General features: G+C 44.2%; 1 protein-coding gene across 6 annotated transcripts; it reads left to right on the top strand.

Annotated features, from left to right (window-relative positions):
• Positions 1-27278, top strand: adcy3a (adenylate cyclase 3a). Of its 6 annotated transcripts, none has more exons than XM_041043535.1 (21): positions 1-200; positions 1072-2316; positions 6800-6949; positions 9590-9720; positions 11333-11444; positions 11733-11860; positions 12265-12423; positions 13303-13468; positions 13667-13786; positions 14295-14437; positions 16431-16592; positions 16916-17003; positions 18343-18459; positions 18589-18890; positions 19086-19167; positions 19825-19983; positions 20142-20288; positions 20483-20596; positions 20840-20966; positions 21757-21881; positions 23604-27278. In XM_041043535.1, the coding sequence occupies exons 2-21, from the start codon at positions 1642-1644 to the stop codon at positions 23781-23783; spliced, it is 3387 nt and encodes a 1128-aa protein (XP_040899469.1). In that variant the 5' UTR covers positions 1-200; positions 1072-1641; the 3' UTR covers positions 23784-27278. The 6 variants fall into 6 exon arrangements, with proteins under 6 accessions (XP_040899469.1, XP_040899470.1, XP_040899468.1 ...); XM_041043536.1 differs by having other exon boundaries at positions 1-205; positions 19086-19140; XM_041043534.1 differs by having other exon boundaries at positions 1-205.
• Positions 27279-27650: the final 372 nt, after the last annotated feature.

Genomic DNA, 27650 nt, shown 5'->3' with positions numbered 1-27650 from the left:
CAGTAGAGACAGAAGCGGGCATTTGTGGACCTGTCGAGGTGGCTTTCTGTGAGCCATCCCCTGATTTCCTCCGGAGCTGAGGCTCAGTGTGTGTGGGTGCTGTGCTTCAGGCGGCCTGATGACACCCAGCGCCCCTCCATCTGTCTGAGGGGAGCAACGTTAGCGCCCGGAGATGAAATCTGGCTCTAACGTGACACACGGTAAGGTAAGAGGATCCGTCAGTGCAGATTCTGTTCATGATTTTCACACACAGCATCTCGAAGAAAAGGGGGACAAAATGTCAGCGTCCAGCTCAGCAGGTGAATGGACATCAGACAACAGAGGTTGTTTCTGGACCGAAAGCCACAGCAGACAAGTGTCAAGACAGATGTAGTTTCGCTTAGAGATGCTAAAAGAGCCATTTACACGGGTTTGTTGAAGACCAGGAGGCGGACATCGGTCCTCGGTACCACTGACATTGTGGTGACTGTAGCGGTGTGAATGTGTCCGGATCACGGCAGCGTTGTGGTTTGAAAGTGCTTTCACAGCCTTTGTTTTTGACTGAGCGCAACATGTAGCTAAGCAGGCCTACAGCGAGGAGCCTGGCCCCTGTGTGGAGAGACCCTCAAGCTAAAAGCTACCAATTTACGTTCGCTTCGCTTAACGGGCAAAGTGCAAACCCCGTAACATAGAAGTCACACGATTTTTTTCAAAGCTTAGGAGCCACTTTTCAATTCGGCGCACAGGTGAACACCAACTTTAAATGTTCGGCTCGAATTTATTTCATTCTGCCAGCTGCCACTCAGCCCAGTGAAGACACGTCTTGATGGAAGGTGGTGGAGAGGAGGGAAACGTGAAATTAAGTTAGCCATATCCTGGGAGATTAGAAAACCTGTAAGAAACAGCTGGATTTGGACGTGGATGACGGCCTTAGGAGAGAGCCAGCCAGCTGCAGGAATCAGGGTCTGTACTGTACCTGCCCTGCCCATCAGGTGCTGCTGTAGGCAAAACATGTAGTAAAAGAGTGAGTGAGTGTGTGTTGACAGATTTAACTGTGGTGCATGTCTTCCTCATTTGTCCCTCTTTATCCAGGCCATGTAAGGTGGAACCATGGGAGGCCAAAATGCAAAACACTGCCCAACCCTGAGGAATGACGGAGACAGAGGAGGTCGTACAAATAAAAACACAGCCGACCCAATGTTCATGAATTCAGCAGCTCTGACGTGGTACGCAGCTGTGGAGTACAAAGGTGGAGAGGAGCTGGTGCAGCAGTCATGTTTGTAAAGCTGAATGAGGAAATATAAAGTGCACATTCTTTGGATCACGTCGCTGAAAAAAGAGTAGGCGTGCTCGATCTGTGCCTATGACACAGGACCAAGTGAGTCAAATGACAGCACTGGATGGAGTGGCCACGGATGCAGCTATGTAAGAAGACATCTCTCCAGTGCACAGGTCCAGACAATCAACACACTGCTGTGATTCATGTCACACATGTGGGCTCTCAGGGGAAAACAGTGGTTACTCAGCAGAAGAGAAACCAGCAGATGATGTACACCTGAGAGTTCTCTCAGCATTCGGACAGCTCCTGCAGGACGACAAACAGCTTTCCAGTTTTTGATAGAAGAGGAGAAGACAGGAAACGGGTGCTCTGAGGGGGTCGACATGCCTCGGAACCGAGCCTTTTCTGAGCCGGAGTACTCGGCAGAGTACTCGGCGGACTGCTCTGTGACGCTGCCCTCGGACCCCGGGCAGGCAGTGGGGCGAACGCATGAGGTCACGGTTCGGAGCTCAGGATGCTGCCTCTGTCTGCCACGGTTCATGCGCCTCACCTTTGCTCCCGAGTCTCTGGAGAACCTTTACCAGACCTACTTCAGACGACAGAGACACGAAACCCTGCTGGTGCTCGTGGTGTTCGCCGCTCTCTTTGATAGCTACATCATCGTCATGTGTGCGGTGGTCTACACTACTGACAAGCTGGCTTCTGTTTTAGTGGCATCACTGGGACTGGCAGCAGATATTATCCTTTACCTGCTGTGCCGATTCGGCCTGCTGCCAGACCGCATCTCCAGACGGGTGGTGCCCTACGCCCTGTGGGTGCTCATAGCAGCTCAGATATTCTGCTACCTGGGGCTGAACTATGCTCGCTTCCACCAGGCCAGTGACACGGTGGGCTGGCAGGCTTTCTTCAGCTTCTCCTTTTTCCTGACTCTGCCTTTGAGGCTGACGCCCATTGTGCTGATCACTACTGTATCCTGTGGGGTCCACACACTGGTTCTGGGTGTCACCATTGCCCAACAGCAGCAGGAGGACATCCAAGGGGCAGCGCTCAGCAGACAGGTAAGAGTGGGAATTGAAGCAAGGGAAGTGGGGTGGAGAAACAGGTACACGGTGGTCCTGACATTCATTTACTTGTGTGTGTGTAATCTCATGTAACTAGACCTCCATCTCATCAAGCTCTCAGATGTCTTGAGGACTTAGAATACCAAAGTAGTTTCATAGATGCAGTAGGCTAAAGCCAACCAGGCTAAAGCCAAACACAGCTGCTTTTTCCAGAGACAGATATTTTTTTAACTTGCCTCCAATCAAACTGCATCCTCAGGATTTCCAAAGGCCACGTTTAGGGCTTGCAGACTGAACAGGGGAATCATTATGGCACTTATATGAATTTTCATACTGATACAAAAAGATCAAACAGCAGCTGAAAAAAAAACATCCACAACTCAGAGTTCACTCTCCATCCTGTTCTGGACCTTCTGATGCCTCACTGTCATTGGTCCCTGTTTTGATTCCTTACTTTCAGAAATATAAAGATGTTTCTAACAAAAGAAACCGGAGTTCTCATGTTATATTTTATCTCAGCACAGGCAGCATGACAGATCTTAATAAAATTTGATACCTACTGTATCAAAGTGGTAAATAATGATTTAAAAACAGGAACTGTCTCTTCCAAGAATCAGCAAAATAAACAATCTGACAGCTCTCTGTGCTTCACAGTTCTCTATGGACACTTCAGTGGACACATTTGGATCAGTGCCAAATAAGTATTAGGGTTCAATACCCAACTCTAGTCATATCATCAAAACAGGATTAGTTTTTCCACTTCACACAGACTGTGTGCCTCAGACCACAAGGCCAGACTCCCTGAACCTGAGCGTGATGAAACAGAGGTCTGAACTACACAGGTCCAAGAGTGATGACTGGATCTGATGCAGTAGCTTATATAAAGCAGGTGGATGTGAAAATGGCATCATTCAGTGTTTATTATGATTCTATACTTGGAAGTCACTGTTTATAACAAGAGCAGAGAGCTTCGTGTAGAAGTTCACCTTTTGCCTCGCTGCTCAAACACTGTGTGTGCATAAGCAAATGAACAACCATTTCTGTTGCACGAGCTAAATGTGCACATTCTGCAGAACGTGCTGTACAAGGTGTGGGCTGTCTCAACCGTCACACACAGCTGTTTGGATCTCAGCGGTTTGCTTTCAGATTTCTTTGGCTCAACTTTCACAACAGATTTTCAGTGTGAGAAAAGTTTGGACTTAGAAGTCTGACAGGATGCAAGTGACAAGAGCTGCACCAAATGAGCCTCGTGCATTAGGAGTCAGATTCACCAGTCACTGTCACATTTTCAAATCAAATTCTCTAAACATTAACCATCTCTCATCAAGTTCGTTTCATCAGTGATTATACAAACAAGACAAAAATATTTAGCCTACCCTCATTGTTATTGATGGGGTGGGCAAAATAATAGGAACATCTTTCTGTATAATGAAATACAATTCCAGAGCTGCGGAGGAATCTCAGTTCAGCTCTGGAGGCCATGATTCTGTTACTAAGTTCGCAACATGTAAACACTGTGAGATGTGTGTGATTTGAATGGCTGCCTCACTCAACATGACATATGAGCGTCGAGTCTTAGAATGACACTGCATTTTTTTTTTTCCTGTGGTGCAGGCAAACATCGCTGAATAAGACAAGGAAATGAATTCAGACCTGCTAACACGTGAAGCCTGACACAGGGAGGGTTCAGAAAGTATTCACACTCCGTCACTTTCTGCAGCCTCTTTGGAGCTGTAGAGTCCAGTCTTCACTCAATGATCCATAATGACAAAGTGAAAACCGTTATTTTTTTTCTTTGCAAATTTATGAAAAAATCAAAACTCAAATTTCTCTCATTTCCAAAAGTCTTCACACCCTTTGCTGTGGTTTCAAACTGTGATCAGCTGCTTCCTGTTTGCTTTAATTATACTTGAGGTGTGTCTGGAACTTGACTGGAGTCCACCTGTGGCAAACTGAATGGACTGGACATAGTTTAGAAAGACAGACACCTGTGTGTGTGTATAAGGGCCCACAATTGCATGTGAGGATAAAAACATGAAGCCCTAGGAACTCTCTCTTCCTGATGGCTGTCCGCCAAACTGAGTAACCAGAGAAGAAGAGCCTCGGTCAGGGAGGTGACCAGTATTGAACAAACACACGACACATTGAACATACGTGGTCCAGGCATATACTAGGCTTTGACCTAGTGTTGTTAGTATGTATGTAGGGGTGGGCGATATGGCAAAAATATCACATCACGATTTTTTAATGGTAAAATCACGATCACGATTTTATCACAGTTCATTTTTACAGTGAAGGTAATTTAGAACCAAACTATTCTCTATGTAAAAACGTAGCCCTAAAGACAAAAAAAGTCACCTCCGTTTGCTACTTCTCTCACACAGCGTGCTTTTATCAAAGGCTTGTGTTATAGTTGGTTGTTTCTGTGTAATGTCTTTAGCCATTACCACTGGCTGATGTGTGGTTGGCCTCGCTGCTTGGCGCTCAGCAAATTGTTCCGGATACCGCCTCTGAAGATGGTTAAAGAGGTTCGTTGTGTTGCCATCCGAAGCTCGAACCTTCTCTGGGCAAACTTTTGCTCTGCGTTTGCGCTGTCGTTTGGAGAAAACCCAAACCAGTTCCATACGCAGTGTTGGGGAGTAACGGAATACATGTAACGACGTTACGTATTCAGAGTACAAATTATGAGTAACTGTATTCCATTACAGTTACAGTTTAAATAGATAGTATTCAGAAAACAGTTACTTGGTGGATTTTTTTTCTCTTGGTGGATTTACTGGTATGTTTTGGGTCATTCTCATGTTGCAGGGTCCAATTTTGCTTCAGCTTTCTTTTTTTTTTTTTTTTTACACATGGTCTCACATGTTCCTCAAGCACCCTCTGATACACAGTAGAATTCATGGTGGATTCTGTAATGGTGAGCTGGCCAGGTCCTGCTGCAGCAAAGCATCCCCAAACCATGACACTTCCAGCTCCATGCTTCACAGTTGGTATGGGGTTCTGTTCCTGGAATGCTGTAATTGGTTTAAACCAAACATGTCCTCTGTTCTGGTACTCAAATCATAAAATTTTAGACTCATCTGTCCAAAGAACATTATTCCTGAAGTCCTAGTCTTTGTCTACGTTCTCTCGGGCAAACTTCAGTCTGGCCTTCATATTTTTCATAGAGAGCAAAGGTTTCCTCCTTGCACACCTCCCATGAAAGTTAAGCTTGTGTAGTCTCTGTCTGATTGTAGAGGCATGCACTTTAACTTCAACAGTAGCAAGAGCGTGCTGTAGGTCCTGTGATAACATTTTAAGATTTTTGGTGACTATTTTTAGCATCTTGCGGTCTGCTCTCGGGGTAAACTTGCTTGTATGGCCAGACCTGGGCATGTTTGGCAGTTGTTTTGAATGTCCTCTACATGTAGATTATTTTTTGGACAGTGGGATGGCTGATTTCAAATTCTTTTGAGATCTTTTTAAATCCTTTACCAGACTAATAAGCTACTACAATCTTCTTTCTGAAGGTCTCAGACAGCTCTTTTGATCTCACCATGGTGTTCACTCCCACTGCTGAGTAACGATATTCTGATTATGCGCACCTGATGTGATATACCTGTGTGAGATTTTAGCCATTTTAAGTGGAAATAAATGTGGGGGTGTCCAAATTTATTTCTCACCAGAAATTGCTTTATTTCTTAAATTACATTTTACACAGAGTTTTAAAAAGTATTTTCTTCAGTTTTAATTGCTTAGTTATGTTACCTGAATCTCCCAGTATTGTTAAAATTGATATTAAATATCCATATGTCAAAATCTGTTAAAAAACACACAGGCTTTCATGGGGTGTCCAAATTTTTTCACATGACTGTAGATGTTTTGTTGCCCATCATCAACAGTGAAATTAACAGGACTGTTCCCCAATACATGCAAGTCCTCCATGGACATATAATAAATTCTGGGTATTGTCCTAATTTTGTGAGTATTTTCAGTTTGTTATCTGGTTATGTGGTTATCTGGATCACATTGGTTGTGCATAAATCACTGACAAGCACTGTATCTTAATATCAAGCCACAATTGTATCCTATGATAGCAAATCAAGCTTTAACAGAAATGGTTAAAAATGTTGCCAAAACGTTTTTCCACTTAGCTGACGTAGAAAAGTATTGATAAAAACATGTGACAAAGTGCAGTGGACAAAGAGGTAAAATCATGTGACTTTAACATCTAAGAGAAGAGAGTGAGAATGTCAGCAGATGAAAACATCAGATATATGTGTGTAGCTTCACATTAACACAGGAAGCTAACAGAAATGTCAGATTTCTCTCATGTTTTCCATGGTTTCCATCGTCACCTCATCTTCTTCTGCTGTGGTTTAATGTTTATCTCCATAGTTGGACATTTGGAAGTTTCCATTAAAGCCACACACTCACACACACACTTGCATGTGCTCATTTTATGTTGAGCCCTAACTTTTGGATTCTGTTTGCTTTCAAGCTGCTGGCCAACATCGTGATCTACGTGTGTGCCATCACTGTGGGTGTCATGTCGTACTACATGGCTGACCGGAAGCATCGGAAGGCCTTTCTGGAGGCAAGACAGTCGCTGGAGGTCAAACTCAACCTGGAGGAGCAGAGCCAGCAACAGGTCAGAGGAAAAAAAACCATCCAACACTCTGATATTTGAATGTGTGAGTTTATAGGAGCAAATATTCATTTCCAAATTCAGCTTTATATTTTGACAAAGTGAATGACAGCTGCCTGCTAACGATGAGCTCCCAGCTCACGTAATGAGCTATCGCCATGTTAGCCTTTGCAAAATAACGTTAACCTTTGGGAACGTTGTGTGTGGATCTTTGCTCCATCAGATGCCAGCTGTCACAGTTCACAACCAGTAACCGTAACATTTCAGGAAGTGAACTTTTTGATTATGTGTTGTTAATATAAAGCTAAAAACTGAAACTTACTCCCTATGAACTCTGCGTACTGATCCAGATACTTCAACCTGGCATCGATGTAGTACTGAAGTATCATCGCTACTGTCAAATCCTAACAGTAGTTATCTCAGGGCATGTTTCGTATAGAGCAGGTCTAGACTGTACTCTTTATAAAACATTCCCCCATGAGCAGCACTGAGAGACAGTGGAGAGGAACAACAGACCCTGGCTCATGGTGGGGGGGGGGGGGGGGGGGCAGGCCTTTGCCTCAACTGGTTGGGTTGAGAGAAAAAGAAAAAGGACGAGACACAGAGACAGTGTTAAGAGCTAACATCTGGAAATAATTCAGATTCACAGACAGCAAACGAATCAACCTTTTCATCATTCAAGATGGCAAATAAGGGACAGGGATTCTAGGAATGGCAAAGTCCATCCATTAGTCACTCCATTAAAAAAATGGAGGGACTAATTCCAGTGACCATGGAAAATATAACATAAATGGTTATTATTAGATTTTCTGTCCTATGCTAAATTAAATTTTCCTCATTATAAAGGAAACAACATCTTTCAGTCACCTAGCATGAGAAGCTATTGTGCTAATTCTGGCATATTTACATTGATGCTCACTGCTGATATGTTGATCAGTGTGCACTGTCCTAATTCAATAAACAAATAAATGAAATGAGAAGGGAGTTTTACAGTCTTAAACTGCCTGAGTCCATGTCTGCGACAGGGAGAGGAGTCATGGACTTGTTGAAGGATTGCTTTCCAAGTCTCATTCAAAGGTGGAGGGCCGAAATTTCTTCCTGTTGTTTCCCCACAGGTGGGAGGGGGGGTTGTGTTAGCAAATGAGGGGTAAGCATGGCAAACACTATACGTAAACATCATGATTTTAGCAAGTGGTTTAGTCTGGCACAGTGAGTGTGTCACTGGCTAAGCCTGATGGGAAGCTAAACTAGAAACCTAACATGACCAGGGTAGTTTAGAAGGATATGTTTCCATGGTAACTCCAGCCAGACTTTCTCATTTACATTATGAGACAGAATTTCCTGAAAATAATCCTGATTTAGGGAAGTGAACCTGGTTTAACCAGTCACACCCCTCAGATGTCACATCTGCGCCGTACTGTATATCTGTTTGATCTTCATTGTTCAGTAACATGCACCATGTGATATCTGTTCCTTAGAATATGTGTGTGTGTGTGTGTGTGTGTGTGTGTGTGTATGTGTTGGTTTGTTTGGCTTATGTCTGTTTGCGTTGGTCCTGTGTCAGCAGTCAGCTCCCCTCCTCTCCTCACATCTGTGGCCACTGGGCATTTTCCATCACTACTATTTATGGAACAGATGGTTTGCACCACAAAAAGCGAGGGAGCAAGGAGAAAGACCAGAGGAGAGAGAGAGAGGGAGGATGGATGTGAGGTGATTATGGAGGAGTGATTGTGGAGGAGAATGAAAAAGAGGGAGAATGTGCTGTGAGACAACAAGAGGACTGATAAAAACCATGAGTGGAAGAAACTCCCAGAATACTAATGGAGAAGCACGGGCTGCTGGGAGACAAAGGCCGTCAACCAATCAAGGAGCATCCGGTTGCTGCTGGTTACCATGGCAACCGGCCTCCTGAGACAGTGTCAGCTGTAATCACAGAGCCAACCCGCTCAGCCATTTGTTGCTTCTCTGCCTCTCTGTGAGGTTTTTGATAAGAATACTGAAAGCTGCCACGCTGCCCTCTGCTCCGCCTCCTCTCCGTGTACACTGTGTGTGTGTGCGCGCGCGTGTGTGTGTGTGGAGGCCTGTTTGAAAATGTATTCACACATCAAGTGTGTCCGTACGTGTGTAATGGAGGCTTTTTGTTTAGTTTGACACATCGGTGTGGTCTGGGTCACTGTGTGCAGGATCTCTGCAGCCACGCTGACTGACAGTTTGAGGCCATTCAGCTCCCTGTAAACAGTGCTCTGTACAGCGGCTGCTCTTCACACCATGTGAAGCTTCTTCATGTTGTCGCAGAGCTTTACGTATCTCCCCTGTGTTCTAACCACAGCCTGTGCCTTTTGTGTTATATTGTTTCTACATTTTAGACTTGTAAGCTGTTTTTTTTTAAATCGTTTTTAGTTTTCAATGATTACCAACCCTGTTCTAATGTTAATGTATCACAATGCTAAGCTAAGCAATGCTAAGCTAGGCTCCTGACTCCAGCTCCTTCTGCACAGAGGATTCACTCATGACGATGATATTCATATGAATACCTCACTCTCAGAAAGAAAATGAATAAGTATATTTCCCCAAATTTTGAAATATATCTTTAAGGGGCTTTGTGTGGTCAACCCGTCCTCTGTTTCTGTTTGTCCTCCTCAGGAACGGCTGCTGCTCTCCATCCTCCCAAAGCACATAGCTGATGAGATGCTTCAGGACATGAAGAAGGAGCCCAGTCAGAAAGAGATGCAGCAGTTCAACACCATGTACATGTACAGACATGAAAATGTCAGGTAACTTGGGACCTATGTCAGCCTTGTCTGAGCCATTTAACCACCACAATAAGTTGGTCTGTAGCCTCATATGCTCAGATATAACATAAATCTTGTCTGGTTGATGTTTTCATTTTGAATGCAGCAAGGTGCTTCTTATACTGCAGTCTCGTAATCTACACAGAACCTTGAGAGGGTTCCAGAGGCTCCCCTGTAAAGTCACAGATCAATCACCTTCAGTTCTCAAATGAAAATGGTTCATGTTAAGTAAACAAGTGAACACAAACTTATTTTCTTTATACTTATACTTGTCTAAGTATAGTACACTTGTACTTGTTGATATGTACAAATGACTTTTGTTGTGAGACAGACTTGAAAAATTGTGAACTTATCCCTTAAAGGTGCTATATGTAAGTTTTGTCTATTGCTACAGAGCCAACATTAGCATCAACAGCTGTTTACTCATCAGTCTAGAAGAAATATTGTGAGTTCAGCATCAGACTTTACTCCTTCACTCACCACCAGCTGCCTGCAGAGGAAAGAAACACCACTGTTAGTTCATGTTTTACTTAACTTCTTCTACTGAAGCTAGCATGCTAACCAGCTAGCCCTGGCCTGTCTCATAGTACAGCTTTGTGATAGTGAGTCACTGTAGGGATCAGTCTGCTCTCAACTCAACACGAGAGGATGAAGAAGTAGCCCTACCCAGAACCTCTCTGGTTAGAATACACCCTTACTCTGTTTAATTTTGGTGATTAAACAGCTGTTAATGCTAACCTTGGCTATGTAGCGAAAGAAAAAACATACATATAGCACCTTTAAATCTGATGCAACAGGCTGGATGTTGTTAACTTGTGCTAACAAAAATGGGAAAAGCCACAAACTAATTTCTTTACCTGAAGTCTCACCATCCAATAAAGCATGCAGTCAGTTTCAGACACCAGCAATTAGACCCATCCTCTGGAATGAGTAGCGAGGCATACTTAGAGAAACAGCCCTCTATTTACTGATGTAAGTCATGGCGCTGACACACACACAGTTAGAAATTAAAGATTTTAACTGATGAATGTGACTGAACCCAGTGGAAGAGTGGGCGCACTCCAAAAGCTGACCAGCACGGAGCCGGTTTGTGCCGGGCGGCTGTGGTCTCTGTTGCAATTCAGTTTGGAGTTCAAAATGCTGCATGCGTTTATGACGACTGAAGTCGATGCAGTAAACTGAATACCACGTGCGCAAACAGCATCATAGACATGCATTCCATTAAGCAACTTATTTTACATGGCTTGTTGTAGCTGAATCCAAAGGTTCTGTTATGGCTCTGCCAACACTTGAAGCTGTGAGAAGATGAAAGCTCACCACAGCATCTCAACCACTGGCTGCCTTTTGATTCTCATACCTGCTGCCTCCTGTACTGCCTGTTATGCTGCCACAGCCAAATGGAATGCAGCCAGTTATCATTCAAGTTTCATTGTTTTCCAGGAAGCCACCACTGCTCTAATGTTGTTGGCTGGTCACAGACTCAAACTCTCGATAGTACCAACATGACACTTTGACACTGTGAACATGTGCATGGAGGATACAGTTTTAACGTGGCTGATGTCAGTACTAATGTGTGTTCTTGTATCTGTCTCAGTATTCTGTTTGCAGACATCGTGGGCTTCACCCAGCTGTCATCGTCCTGCAGCGCCCAGGAGCTGGTCAAACTGCTCAATGAGCTCTTTGCTCGCTTTGACAAACTGGCTGCAGTGAGTTTTACACTGTTACCAAACAACAGTGGTCACATGACTGTTACACGTTCCACTTATTTACACGTATGAATTTTCAGCTCTGGTGGATGTGTGGGCATTTAGAATTTCATGTGATTCTTTGGGATCATTGTAAAGGATCAAAACTTATTATTATTCATCATTATCCTTCATATATTTTGTCCTTCATTCTGCTAAAAAGACTGATGGATGAGGTTGTAGATATCCATCTCTGTTCTTCGAAGATTCTTGGGTCCATCTCTGACTAAACCTTATCTGCCCTGTCAGAAATATCACCAGCTGAGGATCAAGATCCTGGGAGACTGCTACTACTGCATCTGTGGGCTGCCAGACTACAGGGAGGACCACGCTGCCTGCTCCATCATGATGGGCCTGGCCATGGTGGAAGCCATCTCGTGAGTACAGGGACGAGGGGCTCTGGGGCTGGAGCAGCTTGAGATAAATCTGGATGATGCTGGTCTGGTGTAAAGGTCAGTCAGTGTCAGCTCCATTTTGATGTGATGCAGTGGGCTCACTCGGTCCACAGTGTGGAATCGATCACTCTGATGGACTGTTATTGACTCTGTGTGCACAGCAGCTGTGAAATAAAGTCAGCTGAACACTGGTTGGCAGTGAGGTCAGGGAGCTCAAAGTGGTTGTGATGCAACATTTTGATCAGACGGTGCACGTGGTCACGATGGTGGGACTTGTTGTTTTAAATGAGAATGTATTTGTGTTGTTGTGATAGTCAGGCATATAAAACTGAAAAGAAAAAACCAGAACAGTCTTTCAGTGTGTTTACTTTGTAAACCAACCACAGGTACGTCCGAGAGAAGACCCAGACAGATGTTGACATGCGGGTCGGAGTGCACAGCGGCACGGTCCTGGGAGGAGTGCTGGGTCAGAAACGCTGGCAGTATGACGTCTGGTCCACAGACGTCACTGTGGCCAACAAAATGGAGGCTGGAGGGATACCAGGGTAAGAACAGAGCTAAACTCCCATCAACTTTTTAAAAATACAGGTCTTTCAATCCTCTCCACTGCTGGTACAATACTTCATGTCCTGTCATGTTGCTGTCAGGCTGTTTATTGGGTCCATGAGTGGTTTGAAATTTAATTAAAAAAAATGTTTTCGACACAATGTTAAGCCCATTCTTGGTTGCTCTGTTTGTTCACTTACACTTTGGTTTTACATTTTTATTCCGTGGCCACATTAATATAAGATATTTACCCACCCTCTCACTTGGTTTTAACTGACACTGGTTCTACCAATTTCCTACTCAGCTGCTCAACTGACTACTTGAACAAATACCTTCAAGAAATACATGGATTACTTGATGCACAGGAATTGAACATTAAGCTACTATGGGAAACATGAAAACATGGCCTGTCTTCTGCCTTGATGGGAACAGACAGTCTTGGACCTGCATTTGATTGGTTTCAAAATAACCTCTTGGCTGCTGCATCCATATAATGATCAGTGAGCCAAATAATTCACAAAAAACCTATAGTTCGCCCAGACAGATGGTGCGAATTATCGCTGATTACCTAATTTCTTTCTGTGTTTTCATTTTCTCTGAATGGCAAGATCAAGATGTGTTTTTATGTCCTTTTTTGGCCTCAGCAAGCTGTAAACACAACAATCGTCCAACCAGACAGTTTCCTGTTTATACATCCATCAGACAGAGCAGCATTAGCATTCATTTGGAGTGGGGGTTGGGTCTACACAACCAGTCTAGGTCCACTATTAGTTTTCTCACTCATTCAGCCACTGTGTGACTCTGGGCTATAAAACCAAAACAGGGAGCTAAAAGAGGCTAAAAGATCTGTGTGTGTGTGTGTGTGTCGGGGGGACCAGTCGCGTCCACATCTCACAGAGCACCATGGAGTGTCTTCATGGTGAGTTTGATGTGGAGCCAGGGAATGGAGGTGACCGCTGTGACTACCTGAGGGAGAGGGGCATCGAGACCTACCTGGTGGTTGTTCCTAAAGGACCTGTGGGAAAGAATGGCATCAACGGTGTAGTGAGTCAAACCTGCCACACACCCACACTGCACAGGGAGAATGATGACATAATACATATTAAGTCACATTTGAATAATGTCTGTTGCTCAGAACTAGATTTGAATACCATTTGAAAGTGTAATATACATATGTTCAGGAATGTAAAAAGGAAGAAAGAAAAGCCTGTCAACATCTTCTGTTTGCTTGTTTCACATCAGAAGCTGTCTGTGACCTCCTCCAATGGAAACTCCCCCTTGCTGATCAACACCACAGAGTGTAACGGCAGTGCTAACACAGCCTGCACCACACCGGAGGAACCAGAGGAACTGGACACGAGGGTAACCGAGGGCTGAAGTCATCTCTTAGACTAGAACTTAATGTCGCAGGAGTTCCACTGGTGGCAGCAGATGTTTTTCACAACTCACAATTCAAAAGCACTGGATCATCAGAATATATATTAATACTAATTTCTCTTCTAAGAACCCAGTCACAGCAGCATTTACAGAAGTAAAGTTAGGGACTAGCAGCCACCGACGGTTAACCCCGTCAGTGCTTTCATTAATGTTAGTTCAATAGTAGCATCAAACAGTTACAGTTTCAACCTCAGGGCTTCATGAACATCTAACAGCAAATTTCATTTAAATCTGGTTAATAAGTTTCTTTATCATGAAGAAAGTGTTGATCAAGTGGAAATGCTCAGAGGACGTTTCTTGAAGTGTTAGATGGACAGACCAGCCAGCCGACTGACAGAGTTGCGGACATGGTTGATATAGTTCACGTCAGGTACATATATATTGAATATGTAGATTCTTCAGTCTCCCATTTGTTTGTTCTCTGGGCCTTCAGGTGGTGAATCCATCTTTCCCTAACCCTCGGAGAAGGCTGCGGCTGCGGGACCTGGCTGAGAGGGTGATCGATGCTCAGGAGAACGAACAGGAGCTCAACAAGCTGCTGAATGAGGCTCTACTGGAGAGAGAGACGGTCCAAGCGTAAGTGAACATCCTCCCGGAACCACAAATACCTGCTTCCTTCTACCTTCTACTAGCAGCTGTCACCTGTCTCTGTTTTACTTCAGTCACGTCAGTTTTAATAATATACCATCAAATCATAACAGAACTTAGCTAAACAGCTTAGCTTTGTGTATGAAGAAAGTGGAGTCCACAGCAGCCATTTCTCTCAGTTGGAAAAATGGACTTAAAACAATTAAAACCAGTTGGATGGAGTCCAGATAGTCTGAGACCACCCTGAGACACAGGCTCACAGACTGGCCCCAGCAGCCAAGCAGCACCGCAGTCCAATCTCCCCAGTCTCTCCTCCTCCTCCTCCATGGGAAGAAACCACATTCTGAGGTACCTGGTGTATCCTGTCCCAGAAGAAATCAGCTTGGAAATGCTCTTTATAACCATCGGTCTTCTCTGGCCAAAATGCGAACATTGCTGTCTTCAAATAAGGTCCCTGGTCCTTCAGGTGTAGGTGGACTGCTGAGTCCTGATTCGAGGAACTGGCTCTTCTGTGCCGTACCATGCGCTTGTGAAGTGGTTTTTTTTAGGCAGCAAGTTGTTTTGTTGGCACAACTGGATCGACCATCACTAAAAAGGAAGTGGTTTATGACACCACTCATCAGCCCCTTACAATGCCTTCAACCATCAGTAAATAGCCTTTATATTCCCGGAAAACACAACCCCCAGTCCTCCATTACAGCAGGACCCCCTCCTCCCATCAGTCTCATTATCTGTTTCCTTCAGCTCAATCAGCTTAAAGAAAGCAGCTCTTTTGATATCTTTAATTTGCCTATAATGAATTCACACATGGAGAGAGTGGATCCTCTTGAGTCAGCGAGAAGTCACTTTCTGACTCTGCTAAAGATTTTCCAGCGTTTGTTCTGTTAGTGATCTGGATCCTCACCTGGAGCTGGGGCAGACACCCGCTGCCCCTGTCTGAAGCCTGGAGGTTAGCTTATAGTACATGTTCTCAGACGAGGCAAAAACCATTCAGTTGAGCCTATTTTATAGTTGAGACAGATTTAGATCACCAGTGTTGCCTTTGAGAACCATGATCTCTTGCCTTTGTTGACTGCATGGTTGAGCAAGGGAGATTTACAGCCCAAAGACACCATCTTTATCAGGGGATGAGCTGTCCACACTCTGACAGTGCTTCAGCTAGAACTTCATTTTTAATGAACGGGGCAGCATTAGAGGTCCTTATCATTCTAGCTGGACTAACCAGTGGCAGAACAAGAATGACACTAAACTTTCCAGGAAGATAACAATGGCTCCATCCATGTGGGAGGCCGACTTCACACTGTTGCAGCCCTTCACCTCTCCAACCGCTGAGCAGGCGCCTCCACTGGACAGTTTACTGTTGGCACATGTTTGACTGCATGACAGCGTGTCAGCCTCTCAAATTCCACACCGTCCTCCATGATGGGAATGTTGCCCAACCGGATCAGTGACCACAACCAACTACATCTGGACAACGGTCAAATACACCTGTCAGGAACTGTATGAAGGAAAAATAAAAATAAACACAGAGGACAGAAGATCTTCACTGACACTGAAACATACTGCATCTCTGCCATTCAGAGAGAGTCACAGCTGGGGAGTAAAAACTGCTGTTCTACCTCCTGAGCCATGGGCAGGAACTTTAATTTGAAAGATGATGAGTCTGAGAAGACATCTGATACCAGTTTCAGAACTTCAGTTTTTTATACTTGGGGATCAGGTCATATTTTGGTCAGTGCCCCAAAAAAAAGTACAAGGTAAAGTCTGAAAACAAATCAGTCACAGTTTTCTTCCACATTTGACTCACAAGTAAACCGCATCAGTTTTTTTTTATTTTCTAGTCTAAGATTCTGCTATACAAAACTGCAGCAATCCATGTTGTGTCACTGAAAAATGTATTATAATATCAGGTAAATTATACATGATGTTATACTAATAATTTTACCCAAGATGAAATGCTGAGGTTCTCTCGTGTCATCAGTTTGAAGGGGAAGCACACCAACAGGCTCTCCCTGAGGTTTGTGGATCCGGACCTGGAAACTCGTTACTCCGTGGAGAAGGAAAAACAGAGCGGAGCTGCCTTCTGCTGCTCCTGTATGGTCCTGCTCTTCACTGCGGCTATGGAGGCACTCATAGACCCCTGGTCAGTTCAACATTTCTTTATTCACAGTGTGGCCACTCTTTGAACACTTATTATGAAATGGTGAAATGATCCTCTTCATATAACTCTTTAGTCTGTGCTGCAAAGGATCCTCCACTCAACATCTCAAACATTCTTATCCATCACTTCTGCAGTTTGCATAGTTTGTGCAGCCCAGCTCATGGTGATATTACCTCCTGCACTGTTGTTTTCTGCATGCAGCTGTTAATGACTTCACACAGATGTTAGTCTGGACTTGCTGACTGCTCTCAGTGCTGTATGTTTCACACAAGCTCTGTCTGTGTGTGTCATGTGTTGTGGAACAGGCTGATTGCAAACTACATCACCTTTGCAGTGGGAGAAGTCCTCCTGCTCATCCTGACAATCTGTTCTCTGGCCGCCATCTTCCCTAGAGTGAGTTACAACACATTTTTATCCTTTTACATTTGAGTGTTTTGTCATGTTTTGTCATTTTCACTACCTGATGCTACAAGGTAGGAGGTGCTGTGTGTTAAGTACAGAGCTGGAGCCAGGATTTAGTTAGCTTAGCTTAGCTTAGCTTAGCATAAAGACATGTAGGCAGGGGGAGACAGCTAGTTTGGCTCTGTCAATAGTTCAAATCCACAAACCAAGGACTCTGACGCTGCTGAACATGCTGTATCTTATTTCTTTAGACTAAGTGTAACATGTTCTTACCTGCTGGAGCTATATCCTGATTAACAACATCCAGGTGCAGTGAATGTGTGCAGCTTATTTAGCATAGCATATTTCCCAAAATGTTGAACTTTTCCTTTAAAATCCTGTAGTCTGAACGTTTGAAGACTTTACTGGACATGTAGACACTGAAAGTATTGTAAAATGTTAGAGACACTCATATTAAACAAGTAAATAATACACGGCTGCCCAGGCGATGGCAGCCATCTTTATCCTCTCTGTGGCCGACGTCATGGATATGGCGAGCTGTTCTCTGCTCTTTCTTACAGTCAGGCTAAATATAATACATAAAGTGTTGAATATTAAACAAGTATTTCAAATGGCATTTTTCATGTAAGGACAGTACAGTGTATTGGGATAAAAGAAGCGCACTTATGTGTGTGTGTGTGTTGTGTTTGGCATGGAGCAATTCTTTTGATTCCACCTCGTCATGGAAAGTCAGATGTATTGATATCCAGTATTTACAAGTCACAGGCTCCACTCAGCCCGGGTCAGTCAGCAACACACACACACACACAGTCAACACAGTCAGCCCATCGGTCACATGGACTGAGAAAAGGCGGACTCACTGTAAACAGTTCTCAGGGCTCTACAGCACTCATCAGTATTAGATCAACTGTCACAATGCCGTAAGCCTACAGTGACATTTCCATGAACACAACTCAGTCCGTTAACAGAGGCACATGTGTTTGAATGTGATTCTCTGTACTCTACACTGTGAGCAACCACAGAGCTTTCTCACAGCAGAAAAGTATGAGTGTAACTAATAACATAACATGAACAATGGCTGCATTCCATATAGGTGCCCCAGGTCCAAGGCCCTGGTATGCTGTCAGGCTCTGGAGAAACCCAAATGAAATGGAGCCACAGTAAATAGCTTGTGTAGTATAGTAGGCTGCAGATGATATTTAAATGTGTGAGATAAGCTTAATAGGATTTGATAAGGGATTTGAAAGAATCTGGATTGGATACTGGATTTGGTTTATAGACTGTACTGTACTGTAATGTTACATTCCTAACTGGAATGGTGGTGCGTCAGGTCTTTCCCAAGAAGCTGGTGTCTTTCTCCACCTGGATCGACCACACCCGCTGGGCTCGTAACACCTGGGCAATGGCAGCCATATTCATCCTCACTATGGCCGACATCATGGATATGGTAAGCTGCTCTCCGCTCTTTCTCACAGCCAGGTTTGGTTTAATATATAAAGTGTTGAATATAAAATTGATGGGAATTAAAGGGAACAGTAATACTGAGCTCGTGACTTCATGTTTCTCCACTGTCCAGCTGAGTTGTCTGCCTCAAGTCCCAGACTCAGGCAGCACCACCGTGGCTCCCTCCTCCACCTCTTCTTCCTCCTCCTCCTCCTCCTCCGCTTGGTCTGGTCCTGACGGTTGCCGGGACAACCCCAAATATTACAGCTACATTGCTGTGCTGGCACTGATGGCTACCACCATGCTGGTCCAGGTCAGTCACATGGTCAAGCTCACACTGATGCTCCTCATCACTGTGGCCACCGGCATTGTGAACATCTACAGCTGGAGGGACATCTTCGACCGCTACGACATGGCCCGCTTCCAGGAATACAGGTGAGGCCTGTGTGAAGCCCACTTAGTACACCTGTGTAAAGACTAAAATTTCCTTTGAAGACACAGACCTGGGTGTGTGCTCACATATTTGTTCACCCTGTGTTCGATACCTTAACACACAGTAATGGCAGTGTTTGGGGTTTTCCAACACTAACAGAAAAAAAAGTGTCAGTATGTCAATGTTCTTCTTTGCAGGTCATCCCTGGTGCCCTCCAAGTTCACAATGACGATTATGATCTTCATTATGATGGTCAGCTTCTATTATTTCTCCCGACATGTAAGTTCATGTCTGCTGTGTTGGTTGTGTTTTAGCAGTGTTGTAATGGTGTTAAATATTAGAAAACATTCGTCTTGTTGCCAACCACGTGCCACGTTTCACGGGGGAACAGCGTCGGAGCTGTAATCGGCCTTCACCGTCCAACACTTTACAGAAGTCAGCTCTGATGAGACCAGTGATGCCCAGGTGGAGCAGTGTTTACCTCTCCAACCTGTCAGAACGAAACTGGATTCAAAACCAGAGTCTGAACCAGGAAAGAAGAAGAGAAGAACACTCAGGGACTTTTCTCAGAGCTGGTGTCAAAACAACAGACATTATTGGGAAGGAGGAGGAATGCCATACATTCCATTTTATGAATGAATTATAGCCAAGCAGTCCATGGGGGTTGGGTTGTTGGGGGAGGCTCTTTAGAGGGATGCTGCCATGGGGAATCAAGAGGTAGGGGACAGGTGTATATGGGTATGCAAAACATTTGTTTCCTTTGGCATTTGTTGATCAAGATTTCTGCAAAAATGCTCCTTTGAAAGCTTTTCCAGAAACTTACATGCTGTTAATGTGGTCATGGAAGTGTCTCCATTAGCAACAAAAAGTTCAGCCACATCTCTTTCAAATCTAAACACTAACACCTGTGTCTGCTGCTGCTGCTGCTGCCTGAAGGTGGAGAAGCTCGCTCGCACCCTATTCCTGTGGAAGATTGAGGTCCACGAGCAGAAGGAGAAAGTGTATGAGATGAGGCGCTGGAATGAAGCACTGGTGACCAACATGCTGCCTGAACACGTGGCTCGACACTTCCTGGGCTCCAAGAAAAGGGACGAGGTAACATCCTCCTCCGCATCTGCAGACACCACATTAGTCTTTACCTCACCCTGTGTGTGTGTGTGTGTGTAAAAGACAGGAGCATTTCATCAACATTCAGGTCAGGTTGATCAGTTCCTCAAACGTTCTGGCCACCCTTTTAATGTGACCTATTGCAGGAGCTGTACAGCCAGTCCTACGACGAGATCGGAGTCATGTTTGCCTCAATCCCCAACTTCTCTGACTTCTACACAGAGGAGAGCATCAATAACGGAGGGATCGAATGCTTGCGCTTCCTCAACGAGATCATCTCAGACTTTGACAGTGTGAGCTGCTTTTCCTCGTTCTGCCTGTGTGTTTTAGCAGCAGCTCACAGGCTGGACACATACAGCATGAGATGGCAATACAACACAACTCGACACGTTGTGCTGTTGCCTACTTTAAGAAGTCAGAGAGTGTAAATTGTGTGTGTCTGAGTTTGACTTCATGTGCTTAAATTTTCCCTCTGTATCCATGTCAGCTTCTGGATGAGCCTCAGTTCCGCTGCATCACAAAAATCAAGACCATCGGCAGCACCTACATGGCAGCATCGGGTGTCACCCCAGATGTCAGCAATGGCTACACCTGCATGAAGGTCAGCTTGGTCACATGACTTCTCCAGGCTTCAGTGTGTGGCTCTGCATGGCTGGACCGACTTTAGAATAGAATGTGATAATATCTAAATAACATGGATATCATGGATTCAGAATAGAGTCTTGGTCTTTCTCTGACCTCACAAATGATCATCTCCCTTGTGCTAAAATGTCGATGGTCTTTACCTGTTATGATGATGGTGGTGCTGAGGTGTAGTCTGAGCTGTTTGGGTTGTGTCTGACAGAAGGAGGAGCAGTCTGACAGAGAGCGCTGGCAGCACCTGGCAGACCTGGCAGACTTTGCTCTGGCCATGAAGGTCACACTCATGAACATCAACTACCAGTCATTCAACAACTTCATGCTACGCATCGGTACGTGCTAACGTTTCCCCCGTTTCTGTGTGCGTGTGTGTGTGTGTGTGCGTGCGTGCGTGCATGCGTGTGTGTGTGCACACACTGGTGAGGGTGCGTGTGTGCTGTTGTGATTCTGTCAAAATCAAAGAATGAAATGAGGCCAGTTTATTATGCCCTATTACATTACACTCATTTATCCACATGACAACAAAGGTATTACAAGGTGCATTCAAACTGTCTCGAATCAAGAGCCTGAGTGTTGTGAAAAGGGAAGAGGAGTGGTGTGGGAGAATTACGAGGCACGCAGCAGCGATCTGTATCAGCTGCAGAGGCCTGAGGCCAGGTCTGGTAAATATACAGGGGAAATTAGGAAAGAGAAAGGCCCAGTTCTCTCTGCAGTTGTGGTAAATATGTAGAGTTTCTCTGTCCTCTTCAGGGAGGCATCACAGATCAGCTTTCTGAGAGCAGATGAACCTCCAGAGAGCTCTGCCTCCCATTGTACATTTGGAGACTCTAGGAACCACAAGTAAGCCTGCATTCTGGGAGTGCAGGGTTCTGGTGGGGTAATAACAGTTTAACTATATTTGCACTTATCCTTACCCAGTAGTTTTAAATATGATTCTTGCCCCAGGAACACATTTGACTATGGGACTAACTAACTGAAAGGACAGATGGACAAATGTATAAAAACAAGATGTAGGCTGTAAAAACAGGAGATTTTCTTTAAGGTTAATGATGAGCCAGGTGCTCACAAGTACTCTCAACAGTCTTAATCTCACATCACCTGTGTCACCTGTCTCTCCTTCAGGTCTGAATAAAGGCGGAGTGCTAGCAGGAGTGATCGGTGCCCGTAAACCCCACTATGATATCTGGGGCAACACTGTGAATGTGGCCAGTCGCATGGAGTCCACAGGGGTGATGGGAAACATCCAGGTATGCCACAGGGCTTTCTGTTTACATTCAGAATGTTTGAGAGAACCCATGTTTTAATCCAGATTTCTCCAGGGTCATTTTAATCCAGCCAAAGAGTCTTATCATCCTTAGGTGATGGTAGGACAGTGTAAGAAGACCTTGTGTTTAGGTTAGCTAAAATAAGTCAGCAGATCTTTATATATTTATACTATACTGAAGAAAACTGTCTGAATGCAGAGTCCAGTTTGTGTGGTTTGGAGAATAGAATACAAACCACTGTCCTTAAATAGTATGAATAAGAAGGACAAAGAATTCTGTTGCTGTACAGCTGAATAAAGTTCAGTCTCTCTGAAAAGCTGTACCGATAAAAAATTAACACAACAGATTTAATGACTAAGTGTAATGTGAAAGGATTATAACCAACTTTTGGCCTCGTCCACTATGTTGTTTTGGTTTTTGGACACATTTACAGTTTAGTTACTTTCAGTGCTCCCATCAGCCTGATTTCAAAGAGACAGCCTTTGTGCACTACCTGCTCAGCTGCAAACATCAGACACAGTCAGAGAGCAGCTGGTGAACATAGTGGAGCATTTAGCATCTAAAGATCCAGATATTTCCCTCAGGAGCTGGTAGAGACCAAACACAGAACTAAAAGAGAGGGAGTACTATCACAACAAAGTTTTTCAGACAGTACTACTGGATATTGGTGCCACTGCAGCCTGCACTCGGTGAGCACTTCATCAGGAACACCTGTACACCTGCTTATTCACACAATTATTCAGTCAACCAAGGGAGGATTTCTACAGACAGAAGCGCAGCTGTGCTATGGGCTCAGGAAGATGTCAGAGAAAATAGTCTGGCCTTCTTGGACTATGTGGTGGACATTGAGGAGGACAGAAGCCTCTGCAATGACATATACAGGAAATCCACACATGCAGATCAGTATTTACTCTTAACTCCTTATGTTGTAGGCGTATCTGAGAAAATCTGGAGGATGTTTAACGAACACCACATTTCTTTATACTTTAAACCCAGCAACAGTCAGGCAGAAGGTCCACCCTAAGGATAAAGCACCCAGGCTTAAGTAGAGCAGTGTTGTGTACACAGTTCAGTGCAGTGAGGAGTCCACAGACCTGCACATTGGAGAAGCAAAACAACCACTTCACAAATGCATGGCACAACACAGGAGAGCCAGTTCCTCAGGTCAGGGCTCAGCAGTCCGCCTACACCTGACCTGGTTTGGCGTCAGGTATGGAATTACCATCACTCATCAGAGGAGGTTGTCTATAACACCACTTATCAGCCACTTCCAGTGCAGTTTTGGGATCGCTCCCCCGGCAGCTCAACACCCTAATGGCTACTTCCAACAGGATAATTCTCCATGTCACAAAGCGAAAGTCGTCTCAAACAGGTTTCATTAACATGAAACATGAGTTCAGTGAACTGCAGTGGCCTCCCCAGTCTCAGAGGAAGGTTTCCAAACATCTTGTAGAATCCATGAGAGCAAAGGGAGTAAGTACTCAGTGTCAGCGTGGTGTTCCTGATGAGGAGCTCAGTGAGTGTACAAATTCAACCACAGCATTAGTTCATTAAGTTTGTTAAAATGACCTTTTACAGTAACTAAGGCCGGCTCACAGTGTCTGAACAAATCCGCTAAAATTCATACAAATTTAAATAAATGTGTCACAGTTTTTCTAATTGTGTGTGTGTGTGTGTGTGTGTGTGTGTGTGTGTTGCCCCCAGGTGGTGGAGGACTGCTACAACATCCTCAAGGAGTACGGTTTCCGCTTTGTGAGGAGGGGGCCCATCTTTGTGAAGGGGAAAGGGGAGCTGCTCACGTATTTTCTGAAGGGTAGAGACAAACAAGGCTCGTTCATTAACGGCTCCTCCGTCACTCTGCCGCACCAGGTGGTGGACAGCTAAGGACCACAATCACCGACACACTCCCCCAGCAATCACATCCACTGTGTGGGAAAGGCAGAGAGGAGGCAGAGGACTGAACCTGACCTGAAACTTAACAGAGTGTTTACAGTTCAGCTTAAATGGAAATACTACTGACACACTCCACACACACCTGTGACGGCACACCACTCATTACTGAATGCACACACGTGTTCACGGTCAATGGAAAGACATATGAGACAGGTGAGACTCTATTTAAATTCGAATGCCATGTTCAAGTTGAACCAGAATTAAAAAGGTGGATTATTTGATGGAATAGATAGAACACAGATTTACAAACAAATACAAATAACAAGACTGAGGCTGCATAAAGTAAGTGGGTGAGATAGGCTGGTGTCTGCAGAACCAAGCTCAAGTGTCATCAAGCAGTCTAGTCTAGTGATGGCCACATACTTTCAATCATGTTCAGCTGCTCATAAAAAGAACCCAAAAATATGAAACGCAATTTCTTGTAAATTCTGGAAATCCTGGATTTTCACCCAAATCAGTCAATTCATTTGGTTCCTGACTGAACATTTCACTTAAGTGAAGTAAAACCTGAGATATCCGGCTCTTTAACAAACTGTTACAGTTACTGGGGTTAGTTGGGGGCTGTGGCGTGTTCATGTGAAACGGTACCTCCAGCGTTTTCCTCCACACTGAGTGGAAATGGCCTCCAGATGGGCTGATGCTGCAGATGTGTCACACAGGACCAGTCACTGCAGCACAAACTCCACCTTGAGTCCTAAAAAAAAAAAAAAAGATTTTTCACGTGTTTTTTGTTGTTGACATTTTTGCTTGTGTTTTGAATTCAGCGTTTCAGCATGAGGATGACTAATTCAGAGTGATGTCATTTAAATTCAATGATGGTCTTTATCTCTTTCCAAAGATGATAACCAACCTCACACACACATGCACTCACTCACTAGCCTTTTAGCAAACACACCAGTTTTGTTGCCGTCTCCTCGGCACATTAACACTTCGTGACTTTCGGATGCCCAGCGTAAATCTGGACATCTTTCCCCCATCTTTCCCTCAGACTTATCTGAGTCCAGATTTTCTGTCTCTGAGGAGGAAGATGACTTGGAAGTGGATCAATGAGAGGCCAGACTGTGATGACACAGAGTGAGCTGGCACCCGCTGCTGCCCATGTGTGGCCGTGGGTGTGTGTGTGTAAGAGTGTGTGCATTGCTTATAGTGTGTTTTCCCACAGTCACAGTGTTGGTTTTCCTTGATTGTGATCTGGGGACAGGTCAGATCTGTCAGTACTGTGCTCTCCTCTCTGCTCCTGGACCTTGTGCAGCACACGAAGGACGACAGACGTCCACACTGTAAGTCTTAGGAGAGGTGACACATGAAAGAAATCTTTTTCACACTGCTTGTGGATTGATGGAAGGGCCTCTCACAGCTGTGATCACCATCTTTAAGTATACAGGAGACAGGAGCAGTCAGGTGACCAGACAGGGTGAAAACTATTTCCAATGGAAAGAGTAAAATGTCTGTTGTAAACATCCATCACAGCTTATAGAGTCACTTCCTGTGCTGCAGTAAACTGGGTCTTAGCTTTAACTGTATGATGGTCAGAAGAAGAATTTGAAGTAAACTGAGACAGTGGTTTATTTCACAATGTAAAATGATGACAGCAACAAAAAGTTCAAATCCGTGAAGAGGAACTTGTTGCAGCCTTTCCATGCTTTTTTTGCACTAGATGTGGATCGACCCCATTTCCAGCAGGTATTAACGTGTGATCTGCAGATAATCGGATTATGAGGCCTTTGCATTTACACCTGGAATGAATGAACATCTGTTTCCACTCTGCCTGCTCTGTTGGTGAGGCAGCTGACTCTCTGTAGCAGGAAGCAGTTTTCAGTTTAGCTCTGACAAGTGCTGTCCACCCACAGTGATGTGATGCAGTGCGCCCCCGTCCCCACCCCTTTGCTTCATGGACAGTGTCATCCATTTTTAAATAACCTCTTGGGAAGATATGCTAGAGGCTACCTGTAGCTTCTCACTGGGCAGCTTGAGAGAGCATGAAGTGGCACAGTGAGGGTCAGGTGACCTTTCAACGCACTGGGTCGACTCCTGAAGTTGGCTTCATCTGTGTGGCTTTAGTCTCCGCTTGCTTGGTCATGTAAAGGCCTACATATTCCAAAGTGGGCATGGACACACACACAGCAGACGTGCACAGGTTTCTGCACATGCTAACGTGTTTACACATGCAGTTGGTGGATGGTGATTGTCTGTGCAGTGCACACTGACCCTCAGAGACATGGTCATACAGTCAGTCTCATCTACTCCTAAGAGGACACGTCCTCTCACAGCTTCAGCAGGTCTCATCTCTAGCTGAGTCGTCTTGGTCCTTCTGCCTAAGGTGGAAGTAAGGTGAAAAGGCTTGACGCCGGACTCAGCGGGCACACTGGAAAAGTGTGCCAAGTGTGACTTGAAGCTTATAAATCTAAAACTAAATAAAATGAGCCTCATTATAGGATATTTTGGACCAGTTGAAGGGAAGCAGTGATCAAGAGTTGGTGAACAGGGCCTCACAAAAACTACCACTAGGTGTAAAAGGTCAGCCTGCTCACATGCAGGGCTTGAAGTCATTTTTCTTCTGACAGCTCACCACATTTGAGGCTCTGGCGTGATAGCAGTAACTTACAGAGAATGAGCACACCTGGCAGAACGCAGCTGTGCTGTGAGTTTTGGGGAAAGGATTTAAGGAGCTGCTGCTCTGTCCTCTGCTAATTGTAAAACCCATTAGTGTCTCTGTAGAATGGGATGAAAGTGCAATAGTTTCTTCTTCTACAAACCTGATGCTCTCCTCTCTTCAGGAAAGGTTCAATCATTCCTTCCCCTTTAATTCATATTTTTATAATGTACTGTTTTGTTCTATTTAAAGAAAGGGAAAGGACTGAACACGTCCCCACTGTAAATAGAATTTAGACTGTGTTTATTGGTCAAATTTATTTATTGGGAACGACAGGGACGTCGTCTTTTTCTTACACAGATGTGAAAGTGCCAATGATGAAGGAATGGCTTTAGACGTAAAAGCTACAACATGGACCACGGCTGTTTCCTTATTTGTATTTTAAAAGTATCTCAGGCTTGGGAACAAAATAGCACTTTGAATAATGTGTCAACTCTGTATATGATTCCAGGTTCTGGTTGCAACAGAATGTTTGAGCTAAGTACCAACGCAAGGACTCTGACATGCCATCTGGAGAACCCGTGGCAGCAACAACATGATTCAGTCCTGTGGTTCTAGTTGTTATTACTGTTCAGATTCTGTCCAAATTTGACTCAGCTCTTTGACTCCTCCTCCTCACGGTTTTCGTGGATTGAATTGAACATACTCTAGGTCTACTTAGCCTGTTCTGAGCAGTTGATCCCAATCCTGGTTTTTCAGTTGAAGAATTTCTCAGTGTATCCTCTTTCATTTCTGTTGTTTGTCATCATAAGGTGAGTTGATTAAAGAAATCTAATAAAGAAAAGGCCTCAGTGTCATGATTCCTACAGAGATTACTACAAGGTTTACTATAAAGCTTACTGCCAAGATTATTACAAAGATTACTACAAGATTTGCAAAAACGGTTTCTGCAAGGATTACTAATAAAGTTTGCTACAAAGTTTAAAATAAACATACTACAAGGTTAAAGATTACCACAAGGTTTACTTCAAATATTACTGCAAAGATTACACTATATATACAACACTATACTATACTACACTATACTGGGATTAATCTTGTGTTCCAATTACTAACTTCTGTGTACTGCAGTATAACATGAAACACTACAGTCTGTACGACTGGACCTTATTCTTTTTTTATATATATATAATATAATATATATA

The sequence above is a fragment of the Toxotes jaculatrix genome, chromosome 8 (genome assembly GCF_017976425.1).
Source record: "Toxotes jaculatrix isolate fToxJac2 chromosome 8, fToxJac2.pri, whole genome shotgun sequence".
Lineage (NCBI taxonomy): Eukaryota > Metazoa > Chordata > Actinopteri > Toxotidae > Toxotes > Toxotes jaculatrix.
Note: the sequence above shows the minus strand (reverse complement) of the source record. Positions and strands in the feature narration are given on the sequence as shown.